Source organism: Aquila chrysaetos, chromosome 2 (assembly GCF_900496995.4).
Source record: "Aquila chrysaetos chrysaetos chromosome 2, bAquChr1.4, whole genome shotgun sequence".
Classification (NCBI taxonomy): Eukaryota; Metazoa; Chordata; class Aves; order Accipitriformes; family Accipitridae; genus Aquila; species Aquila chrysaetos.
This window is the reverse complement of record NC_044005.1, coordinates 29,640,878-29,652,909: the sequence shown is the minus strand read 5'-3', so window position 1 is coordinate 29,652,909 and position 12,032 is coordinate 29,640,878. Positions and strand designations below refer to the sequence as shown.

The window sequence follows — 12,032 nt, the reverse complement described above, 5'->3', positions numbered from 1 at the left end:
TACCCAAAGAGCTACAGATCACGTCTCAAAATGAATAAAAAATAGGTAGAATATTTTTCTGAAATATCAATTTAGAAAAAACACACTCACCAACAATGTTCTGAAAATAACAGGAATCATAAGGCAATGCATCTACGCTTTAAAAGAAATGCTTATCAAGTTACATTTTTTTTCCCCCCAAAGTGTACTTCCCTTTTACAGCTATCAGCTACAGAGAACTAGATTTTTTTTCCCCCCATGGAAAATATTTCTTCATTTTTAACATAACATAACTTCTCTTACACCTCTTCCTAGGAGAATAACCACCCAGGTCTGGTGTGCTACCAAAACAAAATTCCTTTAAAAACAAAGGCAGGGGTTTTGCCATAGACAACATACTTTAAATAGTGTGGTGTATTTATAGACAGACTTCATGAACAGAGTTAAACTACTGAGATTTGCTTTAAATAATGTTGCATTTTGCTATTGAACAACAGAACTAAATTCTCCCAGGGTGGTAATTTGTCATCAGAAGTCATACTGCTTTATCAGGAAAAATCCAACCATCATCTTATTTCATCAGTAAGGGAAGGTGAAGAAGTTACATGGATGAACTAGGAGATTTACAGCTACGCATTTCATCATCATTGTCAGTCCTTCTGGCATTTACAAAATGCTTGAAGGTGGAGTCTTTGACAAAACAAAATAAATCAATATACCACTTGCTATTCTTTACCCCTATGAAGAGCACACACAATATGTAGTGAACTGTCCTTTGCAAGGTTTTTGAGTATGAAATTTGCTCCAATTCTTCCCCCCCCCCCCAACTCTGAAACAGAAGTCCAAAGAAATGCAACATTCAGATGCCTAATAATAAATACATTAATTCATACAAATGAAGTGTAAAAGAAACAGTACTTATCCACACTTGGTGTCATTTTAGATGAGAATAATTTGCAAATTTTCGGAGAAAAATAGTTTACAATGATTAAATGATCAACACAGTTAAAAACAAATGAAAGGGCAGAAGAGAGGATTTAGACTTGGAAACAGCAACGTGTCTGCTTGACCTACAGGTAAGCATTATGATATACATGGTCTGCCTTGCATGATGCTATCCAAGTTAAAAGTCTCAAGTTGAGTCACTCAGACCATCCCCAATTTACGAAAATAAAAAAAAAAAAAAAACAAAAAAACCCACCCAGATAGTCATATTAGCAAAACAGAGATAAACTGTATAAACAAAGCAATTCAGTATACCCACTGGCAAGATTTTAACATCTCTGTCTATAATTTTAAGTTTGTTAAAAGAGGGTTAGTATTTTGGTCATACGGTGACTTGGTCTTCCATCACCATCTTCAGTCTCCAGATAGGAAAGCTAAAGTAATGAAGGCTGTTGCTAGGAATTTCTGCATAGTATCAAACATAAACTTGTTCCCTCACCATACACCCCTGCATTTCCAGCCCTTTAGTCTAACAAGCTACAGGACCCAAACACATTAGTGTTCAGATACAAAACAAAAGGCAGAGTGCCAATGTCATACCAAAAGTGTATTAGCTTATTTATACATTTTTAATAGATTCAAAGCTCCAATACTGTCTGTAATCAAAAGCAGGGCCCAAAGAATAATCAAATGGTTAACTCTTGTATTGTTAACCTTTACTTTTTAGTTTGAGTAAGTCCTTCTCTTACCTTTAGTGGATCACACAGAATAGCCCCAACCTAATTTCCAAACACACTAAGTTTTTTCTGCTTAGTCTCTCAGTTTCCAGTGATTATCCTAAGAAGTTAACTTATTCCTCCATAAAACCAAATTTAAAGTAAAAATTTTGTTTAGTGCAAAAGAGGAAGAAAAAGGTCATTCAGTACATGTAGAAAGCTTTAAAAATTATACAGATTATCTAGTGGCTTCGGCATAAAAGTCATAATAATTTTTTTTGTTATATTTTACTTTATAAACCATTCTATAAAACACGTAAGAGTTAGCAAAGGTTAGACCCATTTTGTAGCAGAGATCCCCTACAGCAAGTCTTCACAGGACAGCTCTGAGAGACCACCAGATCCCGAGAAAAGAATACAGAATATCTTGTAACTTACTAGGAGAAATCTGGAACTGACTTACCCATATTATACTAGTTTCTACTGCACTCAAGTAAACATGCCTAACACCTGGCAGAGTCTTGCATTTTTTGAATGAGGTTATTCTGAACCACTGACAGATAATAATCTCACCAGCCCTTCAGTTACTTTGGCACAGTGACCACATGACCTGGATATAAATTTCTGCTTACAGTTCTGCTGGACTATATTCAGACAGCATGGTCTTAAGGTAGCTTTACCAAGAAACTTCTGAGATCTTGTCCTTCTGAGTTACCTTGTCCAGGACATGACTATCTATACTATCGGGTCTGAGTCCTTCTGAAGCTACCTGTATCTTGCAGTACCGTTGAGCTAGAAAAATTGCACAGAAAATACTGAGGGTTAGAGCATCAGGAGTGTATCTAAAATGAATGCTGTCCTGCTTTTCCAAAAAGAGACAGTGGCTTTTCTGCTTCTGTTTGATTAAGTGTGGGAACAGAAAAACGCGCCTTGAAGAATGCTAGCCAAATAACACAATCATTTATGGTCTCCTTATGCTCCAGTGCAAGCCTTACACAGAGGTAACCCGTCAGTATATTCATCGTGATAGAAAAGCTGGGCTCTGCACACCTTTGAAGGTTGCCACTGACAAGATACTCTATACTGAGCAATTACAATTGCCCATTTGGAACTGCAAATATTTTCTGGAATCTGACCAAAACTTCAACAAGGAGTTATACTGCTCTAGAGACAAGACAACAGCACTTTGCAACAAAATCCTGACTTTGAACATTTTGATGAAGGTCTTAAGCTGCCTTTGACCCAGTACTTTGGTCTTTCCTTACAATACAAAGAGGACTAAGACCTACCATCATTATTATTAGATTCAAGGGATGGAAGGATGAGAGAGGAAGAAAGAAAAGAGGAAAGATAAGAAAAATGAGGAAAGATTTGTTCTACTGAAGACATTGTATAGCTGTAATGACAAGCTATGGCTGCACCTTTTGACATATCCTGTTCATAATTGCTTCTCCAAGTAGAGGCAGAAAACTAGGTTGAAGATGGCAAAAAATCTGGATGTAAGCTTCCACTGGCATTCTTTCAAAAAACTTTGTTACGTCTGGTTGCATCCCAAAATTTGCAGAAACAAATAACGCTTCCCCAAAAAAAGATGATACTTCACTTCAAATTGAATAAATACCCAAATTACTGCCACGAACCAGCCCGCAAGCCAAGAAGGGATTTTTCTTCTAGTATTTCTGATACGGTTGATGGTTCACATTATTCATAGCCCTGGCAGGAGGAATGCCATGAATTAAGCTGCAGCTAGTATTGTAAGTATTTGGCAGCACAAGCCCCTCAATCTCCGGACTGCTGCTGAGTGCTAAAGTGAATGCAAGAGTTCAACCTTACCCCTAAGTCTAGCAGTTTAAGGTATGAACGCTGCTATTCTGTGATGATCACTATCCTACAGTACTAGAGGGTCCCAGGGCATAGTATCAACAGTTTAAGATCTCAGAAGATTGCTACCTTTGTAACCCAGGCCTTACAAGGCAGCCTGTTTTTCTGAGGGAGTGCAGGAGCGAGGGCGTCCTGGCCTCTTTCTCCCTGTACAACCTCAGCTTTTACTGCAGAACACAATAAAAAAGGTCAGCAGGAACACTCGTACAGAACATGTGGCTATTTCTGCCCCACACAGACAGAAGCAGGGTCAGAGAAAGGTTGGGATCTCTAATGACATCTATTTTCAGTTAAGATTCTCTAGCCTTACAGATTCTTTAGGAAAAATATTTGCAGATGGCCCATCAATCTGTGCTGTGCTCCCCTCCCCCTCTCTCACAAACACACCAAGCATCTGCTGTACCATTGTTTAACGGTACTGCAGCTCTGCACGGAGGCTGGGTCTCAAAACCTGGAGATTTGTGCGCAGACGGAGGCAGAACTGTGGTTCTGCGCATATCAACTTGACATTGGTCCCAAGGCAAATAACATCCATACTTCCCACATCCAAGTTTCTCCATAAACAGCAAAACATAGTCCCTGAAGGATTAGGTCTGCAAAATTATGTCAGTGGGATTTCTTATTGTTATGAGTAAGGGTATAAAGAATCTTAGATGCCAATATACAAAAACTGACAAACAATGCTCTACTTTCAGATAGGTTTTACAGGTACAGGAAATAATACTTTCTGAGTTTCCATATACCCAGAAACTAACTGAAGCATTATTACACTCTTGCATTTGTTATAAAAAGGCTCACTTAAAACTTCCAGTAAGCATTTACTGGAAGTAAACTGCAATTTACCTCCTCTGTAAGAGGTTTGCAATTTAAGCTTGTAGCATAAATGTTTGTGAGGTATGCCACAGAACAGTGATTCAAAAATTTGTATATTCTCATAAGATTTCTCTTTCTAAGAGAAATAAATTATTTTCCTTCCCTTCTCTGCATTGTCAAAATAAGTAATCTGCTGGGGAGAACCACTGACTGGGAGTGTAAGACTCAGTCTTACTACCAGCTCTGCGTGCGTGGAAGTGACAGCAATATAAAGGGATCAATCCTACAGTCAGCTCTGTGCACGCTTGCGTAATTCCAATAATAACCTCCTTTCAAATGCCATATGCCTTGTGTAACACAGAAAATGCATGTATTTTCTCAAAGATGTAGGACCTCTTCATGAACAACTTGGTCACTGCCTTCAAGAGACAGCAGAGAATTTTAAAAATTATTTATCCCATGTTATTTTCTTAGCCAAGTGAGGAGCACCACCCTAGTTATTCAAGGCATGTCAGGACATGGAAGTCCTCATGCAGCAATTAATAACTTCTACATCCACATGACATCTCAAAGTCAATGACAGTTCACGTAAAGCCTGTATATTGCTAGATACAAGATAGAGACCCACTTCAAACCCTCTTCTTTCATCAACATCGTGCTTGTGAAGCACAGAAATCTGTCTTCTCATTATACTGCTAGGATAAGCTGCATATATAAGCTCAATTACTGGTCGGTAAAGGGATACTCCAAATTAAACACCAGAATTATAGCCAGGAAGTTCTCTTGTTCAATGTTACTAAGCTACTCCAGCCTAGAGGCAGTTCCTTAAGACAAGACACACACTGTTTCACTGCACCTAAAATCATAATCAAATCCATTAAATACAATGGTATATATTTATATGGACACATGCATAATGAAGAAAGCTTTGTACATTTTCATATTTTGGACGCAAACACATTAAGTCTCCGGAAACACTTTTCAGAAAGTTCCAGTAAGAGCATGTCCTCTTATTATAAAGGCAATCTCAACTCTGAGCCCCATGATGGAAGTGAAGTAATACATCATCCTAAGTAGTACCAGACTCTAGAAATGCAGAACATAACTGCATTTTCCAAGCTATAGCAGCACACGTTCTGCAACACAGAGAGGACTGGTGACAGGCATACATTGCTCTTCCACCATCCCTCAACAGAAACACTGTTATTCCAAACAGATTAACAATGATTTTTCTGTAGGTACTTCATTCCTCATAATGCACAGTTCTCTGGTGGATTACATGTAACATAACTGGCACCTGTGAATATTCAGCTTGTCACCTTCAGCTGGCTGAACGCTCACAATCCATACAGATCAAGTAATGTGTTTCGGTCAGACCCTGCCACGTCTGCTTTAGTCTCATTTCCACCCAGCCCAAATGCTTTATACTGTAAAAGTATCATTTACCCATTTTGTGCAGAGCTATTGTGCGTTTCTGAGTCATCACTGTCGCTGATGACAATTGTGTCTGCATCAGCGCTGCTGGCATGGCCATTCGCCATTCCATTGTGATGGGCTGGAGCTATGACTTCCAAAATCTTACACTGCAACCTGAAACAAAACACAGATATTTATTACCATCAAAGTTTTTTAGTAGTGCAAGGAGTCTAAAGTTGTAGCAGATGTTATTTTAAGAATACATATATAACTTAACATTGTATTGTCTACTAAATAAGTAAATACCTAAATGCCATGCACTGAAATACTAGGCAAGCTATTAATTTCATGAGTTCCATCTAATAAATGAACAAATTCATCTGCTTACACAGCTATCAGCTTCACTACTCAGGACAACAAATCAAGCCACTGGTAGAATTATTTGTGGTTGTAAATTTTTTTGTTTCAGTTCTCACTTAAGTAAACTAAATAGTTAACTTAATGTGTTACTTTAAAACCAGACACCAAACCTTTTACATTTATTTTGATAGCAGTCTAAGAAAAGCAAAAGATTTTCAGATCCCAAAGTATTTTTGCTTATAAAAGAGATCATCATCTACCACTGTCGATGACCTAAATAAACAAGGCTGAAATGATCATTATGCATCTAATCTTAATAATGGCCCATTTATCTGCTGACACATATTAAGGCTCCATCTGGCATGCACACAATTGACAAAACAAGTCTATCCCTTTGCCATCCTGAATGCTAGTTATAAAAGGCAGAATTAACTACATATTAAAAAGTATAATTAATCGACACTTCATGCTGTGTAACTGTATTATAGCTGGTTCTTAACCACTAACTTTCACCCCTTTCTGGAGTTCCATGGTTCATATTTTTTAGTTTAACCTCCTAGAGCCTTGTCTGCTTCATGAAAATTAACTGTTGCAGGCAATGGATGCTGTCTCATACTACCACTAAAAGCTCAAAGGGTGGGAGGAGAAAGAACACATAATAATTCTCTTCTCTGAGCAACAAAAACTATCACTTGAAATGAATAAAATAGAGAATACATGAAGCACAGGGCTTGAATTACTGTGGCATCATGCCTAAGTTAAAAACAAACAAACAAAAAACCCAACAAATCTATGACAGACAAATTCTAAGTGTTCTTCTATCTGAACTGAACACTGGCAAAAAGAAAAAAGTCAAAACATTTCTTAAACACCTCTTTCTGCAAGCAGACAGTACTATCCAAAATCTGCACACATTGGGGAGGGGGAAGAGGGGGGCAGAGGGAGAAAAGTTGAAAACATTAAAATATCCTATGTTATATTCACTTGTGAATTTAGCTAGGACCAGTAACGCAGTTAGTGCCCGTAGCTGTCCTCCCCAAGCCTCTATCCAACAGGGAGAGAGCTCCAGGATGCTCCAACAGGTATGTTGTTGAGAGAGAGAGAGAGAGAGAGAGAGAAACCAAAAAACTAGTAACATCCTTATATATTCCTAAAGACAACAATATGACCAATGATTAATTATCCACAGGGTCACCAGAACTGCCTGCATGCAGAGGCAGCCTAAGTCTGCTTGACTCCCTGACCGCAGGCACGCTGCCATTCCAATGCAGCCAGCCCCGTTTCCAAAGCTGGCTGGTCTGGGGCTGGAAGACATGTTTTCATGGTGAGTGGAGCCCAAGCTAATTAACTGTGCAAATCTAAACAGACTCTGTGTAAAGAACCAAGAGCACCCAAGTATGTAATGGAGACAGAGCCCAGTGGCTGTTCACAAAATAAGTCCAAGTACAACAAGCCTTATTAAGGTCTGGCCCAGCACCAAACTCCAGCCGAGTCCTAAGAGAAAAGCCTGTCATTACAGTATCTTGGTTTTCCAGTATTCGGAACATCACAGCCTGCCCTTCATACTAAATGATATGGAGCTGGCTGCATGGCAGAATGTGTATTATTAGGCTGTTTTTTTAAATCCAACAAAGATCACCAGCTAAAAAAGACTTCTTAGTAGAATTATTTTTGTTTCAGATTAACTCTCTAGGAAATACATTTTATAAATTCAATTTAAAAACACTTTTAAACTAATCTCTAATGGAAAATAATCAAAAGCACCAATGCTTAAGGCTACTGACACTTTTTCTAATTTGTTTACTATTTGAAGACCACTAGAGGGAGCATATATACACTAAATTTGCAATCACAGTAAAACAGCCACATGAAAGCTAAATCGCAACCTCCTCTACCCAATGCCATGAAAGGACAAAGACGCTACAACAGACACACACGAATCAATCCTCCTGGACAAAAAGACTTGAATATTTAGTCACCGTGTATTTTACCAACACTTAATTTACCTACTTATCTATCAGACAGCCCTGTAATTTACAGGGTATCACATCTCCTTCTGTAAGGATGGAGATTATATATTCTATACACTTGATTCAGTAAGTAGCAAAATCCCCAATACAGCTACCTTTTTTTTTTAATCTTTTTATTATTAAACAGAGAGAATCACTAATAGAATAAGCTATCACAGAAAGCAAGTGATTCTCCATCCTCTATGCCTTCATTCAAATCATTACCAGAAATCTTTGGGGAAGGAATCAAGTGAAACACACATTACCTGGCTCAATAAAAGCATAATCCAATGAAATTTAATGGTTACTGATAGACAGAGATTAAAGAAAGTGATGCAACTGTTCCTTCTGGCATAAAGAAATAATAATCTATGAATGAAGACTTTTTTTAGCCTCACTACAGTCAAGTCACAGCTAGTAGAAGCCAATTCCCTGGGCTAAGAGAGGCAAAGACTCTCTGCTTCTAGTGCAAACAAAGGTCTGCTCTTAGTAACCTAATCATTCCATGAGATCACTTATTACAACTCTTGTTTTATATCATAAGGCACATAAAACAGCACAGCAGAAAGCTGAAACAAGACACTCAAAGCATACCTCTTGAAACGCTTTCTAAAAGGGATACCTTAAAAATCTTTAAAGAGCTTATGTCAAAGTGCTCACTCACTATTTCCCATAAAATAAGAACTGGGGCACCTCAATCTAAAAAGACAGCAGCATTAAATAAATAATACGTACCCTAATATCCCCCTCAGTCAGGAAGCACTTTCATCAAATAACAATACTGTAAAAAAGCTTACAGCCACACTAAGTGAATGCCAAAGGTATTCAGAAAAGGATAACTTGAGAATAGAGCCATAGTGAACATTTGCACAATAGTCCCAGCAACTTTAGCTCAGACACTGACAGCCAAAAGCTAGAACAGTAAACCTGCAAAAGGATTACCGTATACTCAAACAGTTTTGCATACCTCTTTCTGCACTACAGACTGCTATCAACAACAGGGTACCAGTCCCCTGACCTGTCCCAAGGATCGCCTTTATGCTCACAGCTTTGTTTTTTGCTACACTCGGAAACCAAGCTCTTTGAGGTCTCTTATGTTATAGGAAAGATTCCAAGAAGTGCTTGGCCTATATGATTAAATATGGGGGGTTTTTTTTGAAGACAGAGACCACCACCACAGGAACCCAAAAGTTTTAAACACGAAGACAAGAGGAGGTATCACCAATGTAATTTTTCAAAACACCACTGCACATCCCCTTCTCTCTCAAATGAAAAAAAACAGATCTTCCATTGATTTCCATGAATTTTCGGTAGGGCTGGTCAGCTGCACAGGTGAAAGAACATAACTGACTCCAGCAGCCTAAGAACAAGAGACACTGAGTGGAGACTGTGGCACAGGACACAGTTTCTCCAGAAACCCAACTCCATCAGTCAAGGAGAACAAATCTGGGTTGTACTTTGAAGAGCAGCCTAACACAACTAGCAGAAAACTGTAAGGTCGGACTGAACCTTGTCACTCCCAGAAGAACGGTAAGGAAGCGGCAGGCTAAAGGTGTACCAAAGCAAACTGCACCTGCAGCCTCAGGCTGCTGCTCCTCAAGATGCAGAGAGGACTTAACAGTTTAAGACCACCAAAGTGGGAAATCTTCCCTTGCCATTCCTCCTTCCAGCCACATACCTGGTGCGGTGCTTGCTTTTTGTAGCTCTGGCAGTCAGTATCATTTATTGATTGCCATTAAATTGAATTCAACTACCTGACAAGCCCACCCCCCAAAAAACTAACCCAACAGGAAGAGCTGGGTACATTTGCGTCAGATGAGCTGCTTGAAGGATCTGATGAGAACTAGAGCATGTACAAGAGGCAAATATCGGCCACAGACAAAAGCAGAGGAGAAAGAAGGAGTAAGACCTCCCGCATTTAGAGGCCCTGAGACACTGTAATTTCTTGAGTAGCTCTGTGATTTTTGTAGTTTATCCTTGCTAACTTAAAAGTGACATCTAGGCAAGTCAACACTGGGATAGTAGGAAAGTCTGTTCCAGGGAAACCACACACTTAACAAGGTAGTCGGGTAAGACATGGTACAGGCTTCAGACTCACCAGTAGTCCAAGATAAGAGTGATTCAGGAAAACCCAGAACAAAGGGTAAATATAACTTACTTGCCAAATTTCTCTTTCATTCAGCTCAACAACTCAAAGGCACGTACACAAGCTATTACGAGCTGTGGGACAAGTAGGTATCTCCATCCACCTCAGCTGAAGCAGTAGAACACCACAATTTGAAGAGAAAGAGAAGCTGCACTCCACTATGTAATGGGCCAAAACCAGCCGTCACAGGATGTCAAGCAGAAACCTTGACCCTACAATTACTGGCACTTTCACTTACTCAAAGGAGTCCTTTCCAAATGCCAAGTAGGCCTTTACATCCAACCAAGGCTAGAGTTACAAGCTGTGAGAGGAGAGACCACTTCTCTCTGCCCGTCAATTGAGCATTCTGCACAACAGCTTTTAATCTAGCTGGCACTAACTACTGTGATAGAAATAATAGTCTGGCACACTGCTGTGTCCTCATTTCAAGCCAAAAAACAAGATCCCTTGAAGGCCCAGGTGAGTTGCAAACGTGCCTCTGTATGCTTTACAATAAGCAGACAAAAACCACCCCTTGGATGCAGAAGCCTGTTTCAAATGGGGCAGTGGGGGAATATTGCAAAACTTTGAGGCCAACTTTTAACATAAAGAAAACAACCATCAGTGAGTCAGAAGCAAAAGGAAATTTACTTTTTAAAAGAGACACCCAAATGAAAGAAAAGTTTTTCAAATGCCAAAATTTAAAAAGCACACCTTTTCTAACAGTATGTAAAGTTAGTTGAATACAGAAAAGCCCAAGAGTAATACAAGAAGCTATAGTAGCAAGTACCAAGCACCACCAAAAAGCTATAGCCTCATTCTGTTTTGTCAGCTTTTAGTAAGTTTTTAAGTAGTAAATGTCAGATACGTGCAGTAACTCATATCCTTGTCCTAACAGTTCTCATACACTTGAAAGTAATTAGAGAGATAAAAGGAAGACAAGATCTGAAGGAATAAGTGACATCTTTTACTAAGCTAACTGGTACAGTTTAACGCACACACAAAACAAAAGCACACAACAAAGAGACAAGTTTTATGCACATAATGGCTTCCTGAAGTACAGTAAGAGGTGCTGGTTTTGAATTTTAGCATCTTCATTTGTCTGTCAAGTTATAGGTAAGATTGTATGCTTCAAAGAAACTAGTAAGAAGCATGTTTTTGCTTAGGACAAGAGAACCCTATATACACAGTGGCTGCATCAGCTGTCTCCTGTGGAATTAGGACAGCACTAATAGTAACACCAGTATATGCATCCTTTTGACTGCCCAGCCTTCAGTTCATAGTATTGTACTGTGTCCTGGTTTCAGCTGGGATAGAGTTAACTTTCTTTCTAGTAGCTGGTATAGTGTTATGTTTTGGGTTCAGTATGAGAATAATGTTGATAACACACTGATGTTTTCAATTGTTGCTAAGTAGTGTTTAGACTAAGTCAAGGATTTTTCAGCTTCTCATGCCCAGCCAGCATGAAGGCTGGAGGGGCACAAGGAGTTGGGAGGGGACACAGCCAGGACAGCTGACCCAAACTGGCCAAAGGGATATTCCATACCATGTGATGTCATGCCCAGTATATAACAAACTGGGGGGACTTGACTGGGGTGGGGCAGATTACCGCTCAGGAACTAACTGGACATCAGTCGACAACTGGTGAGCAATTGCATTGTGCGTCACTTGGTTTGTATATTCAAATTCTTTTATTGTTATTATTGTAATTTTATTATTGTTATTATTATCATTATTATTTTCTTCTTTTCTGTCCTGTTAAACTGCTCTTATCTCAACCCACGAGTT

The 12,032-nt window shown here is 39.1% G+C and overlaps 1 protein-coding gene across 5 annotated transcripts in view; it reads right to left on the bottom strand.

Annotated features, from left to right (window-relative positions):
• BAZ1A (bromodomain adjacent to zinc finger domain 1A) overlaps positions 1 to 12,032 on the bottom strand; it is a 66,758-nt gene that overhangs the window by 39,706 nt on the left and 15,020 nt on the right. For all 5 annotated transcript variants that reach the window (XM_030040488.2, XM_041128882.1, XM_030040469.1 and 2 more), the window contains one exon: positions 5,781 to 5,924. In XM_030040488.2, the coding sequence (XP_029896348.1) occupies positions 5,781 to 5,924 (144 nt within the window). The remainder of the gene's footprint in view (positions 1 to 5,780; positions 5,925 to 12,032) is intronic.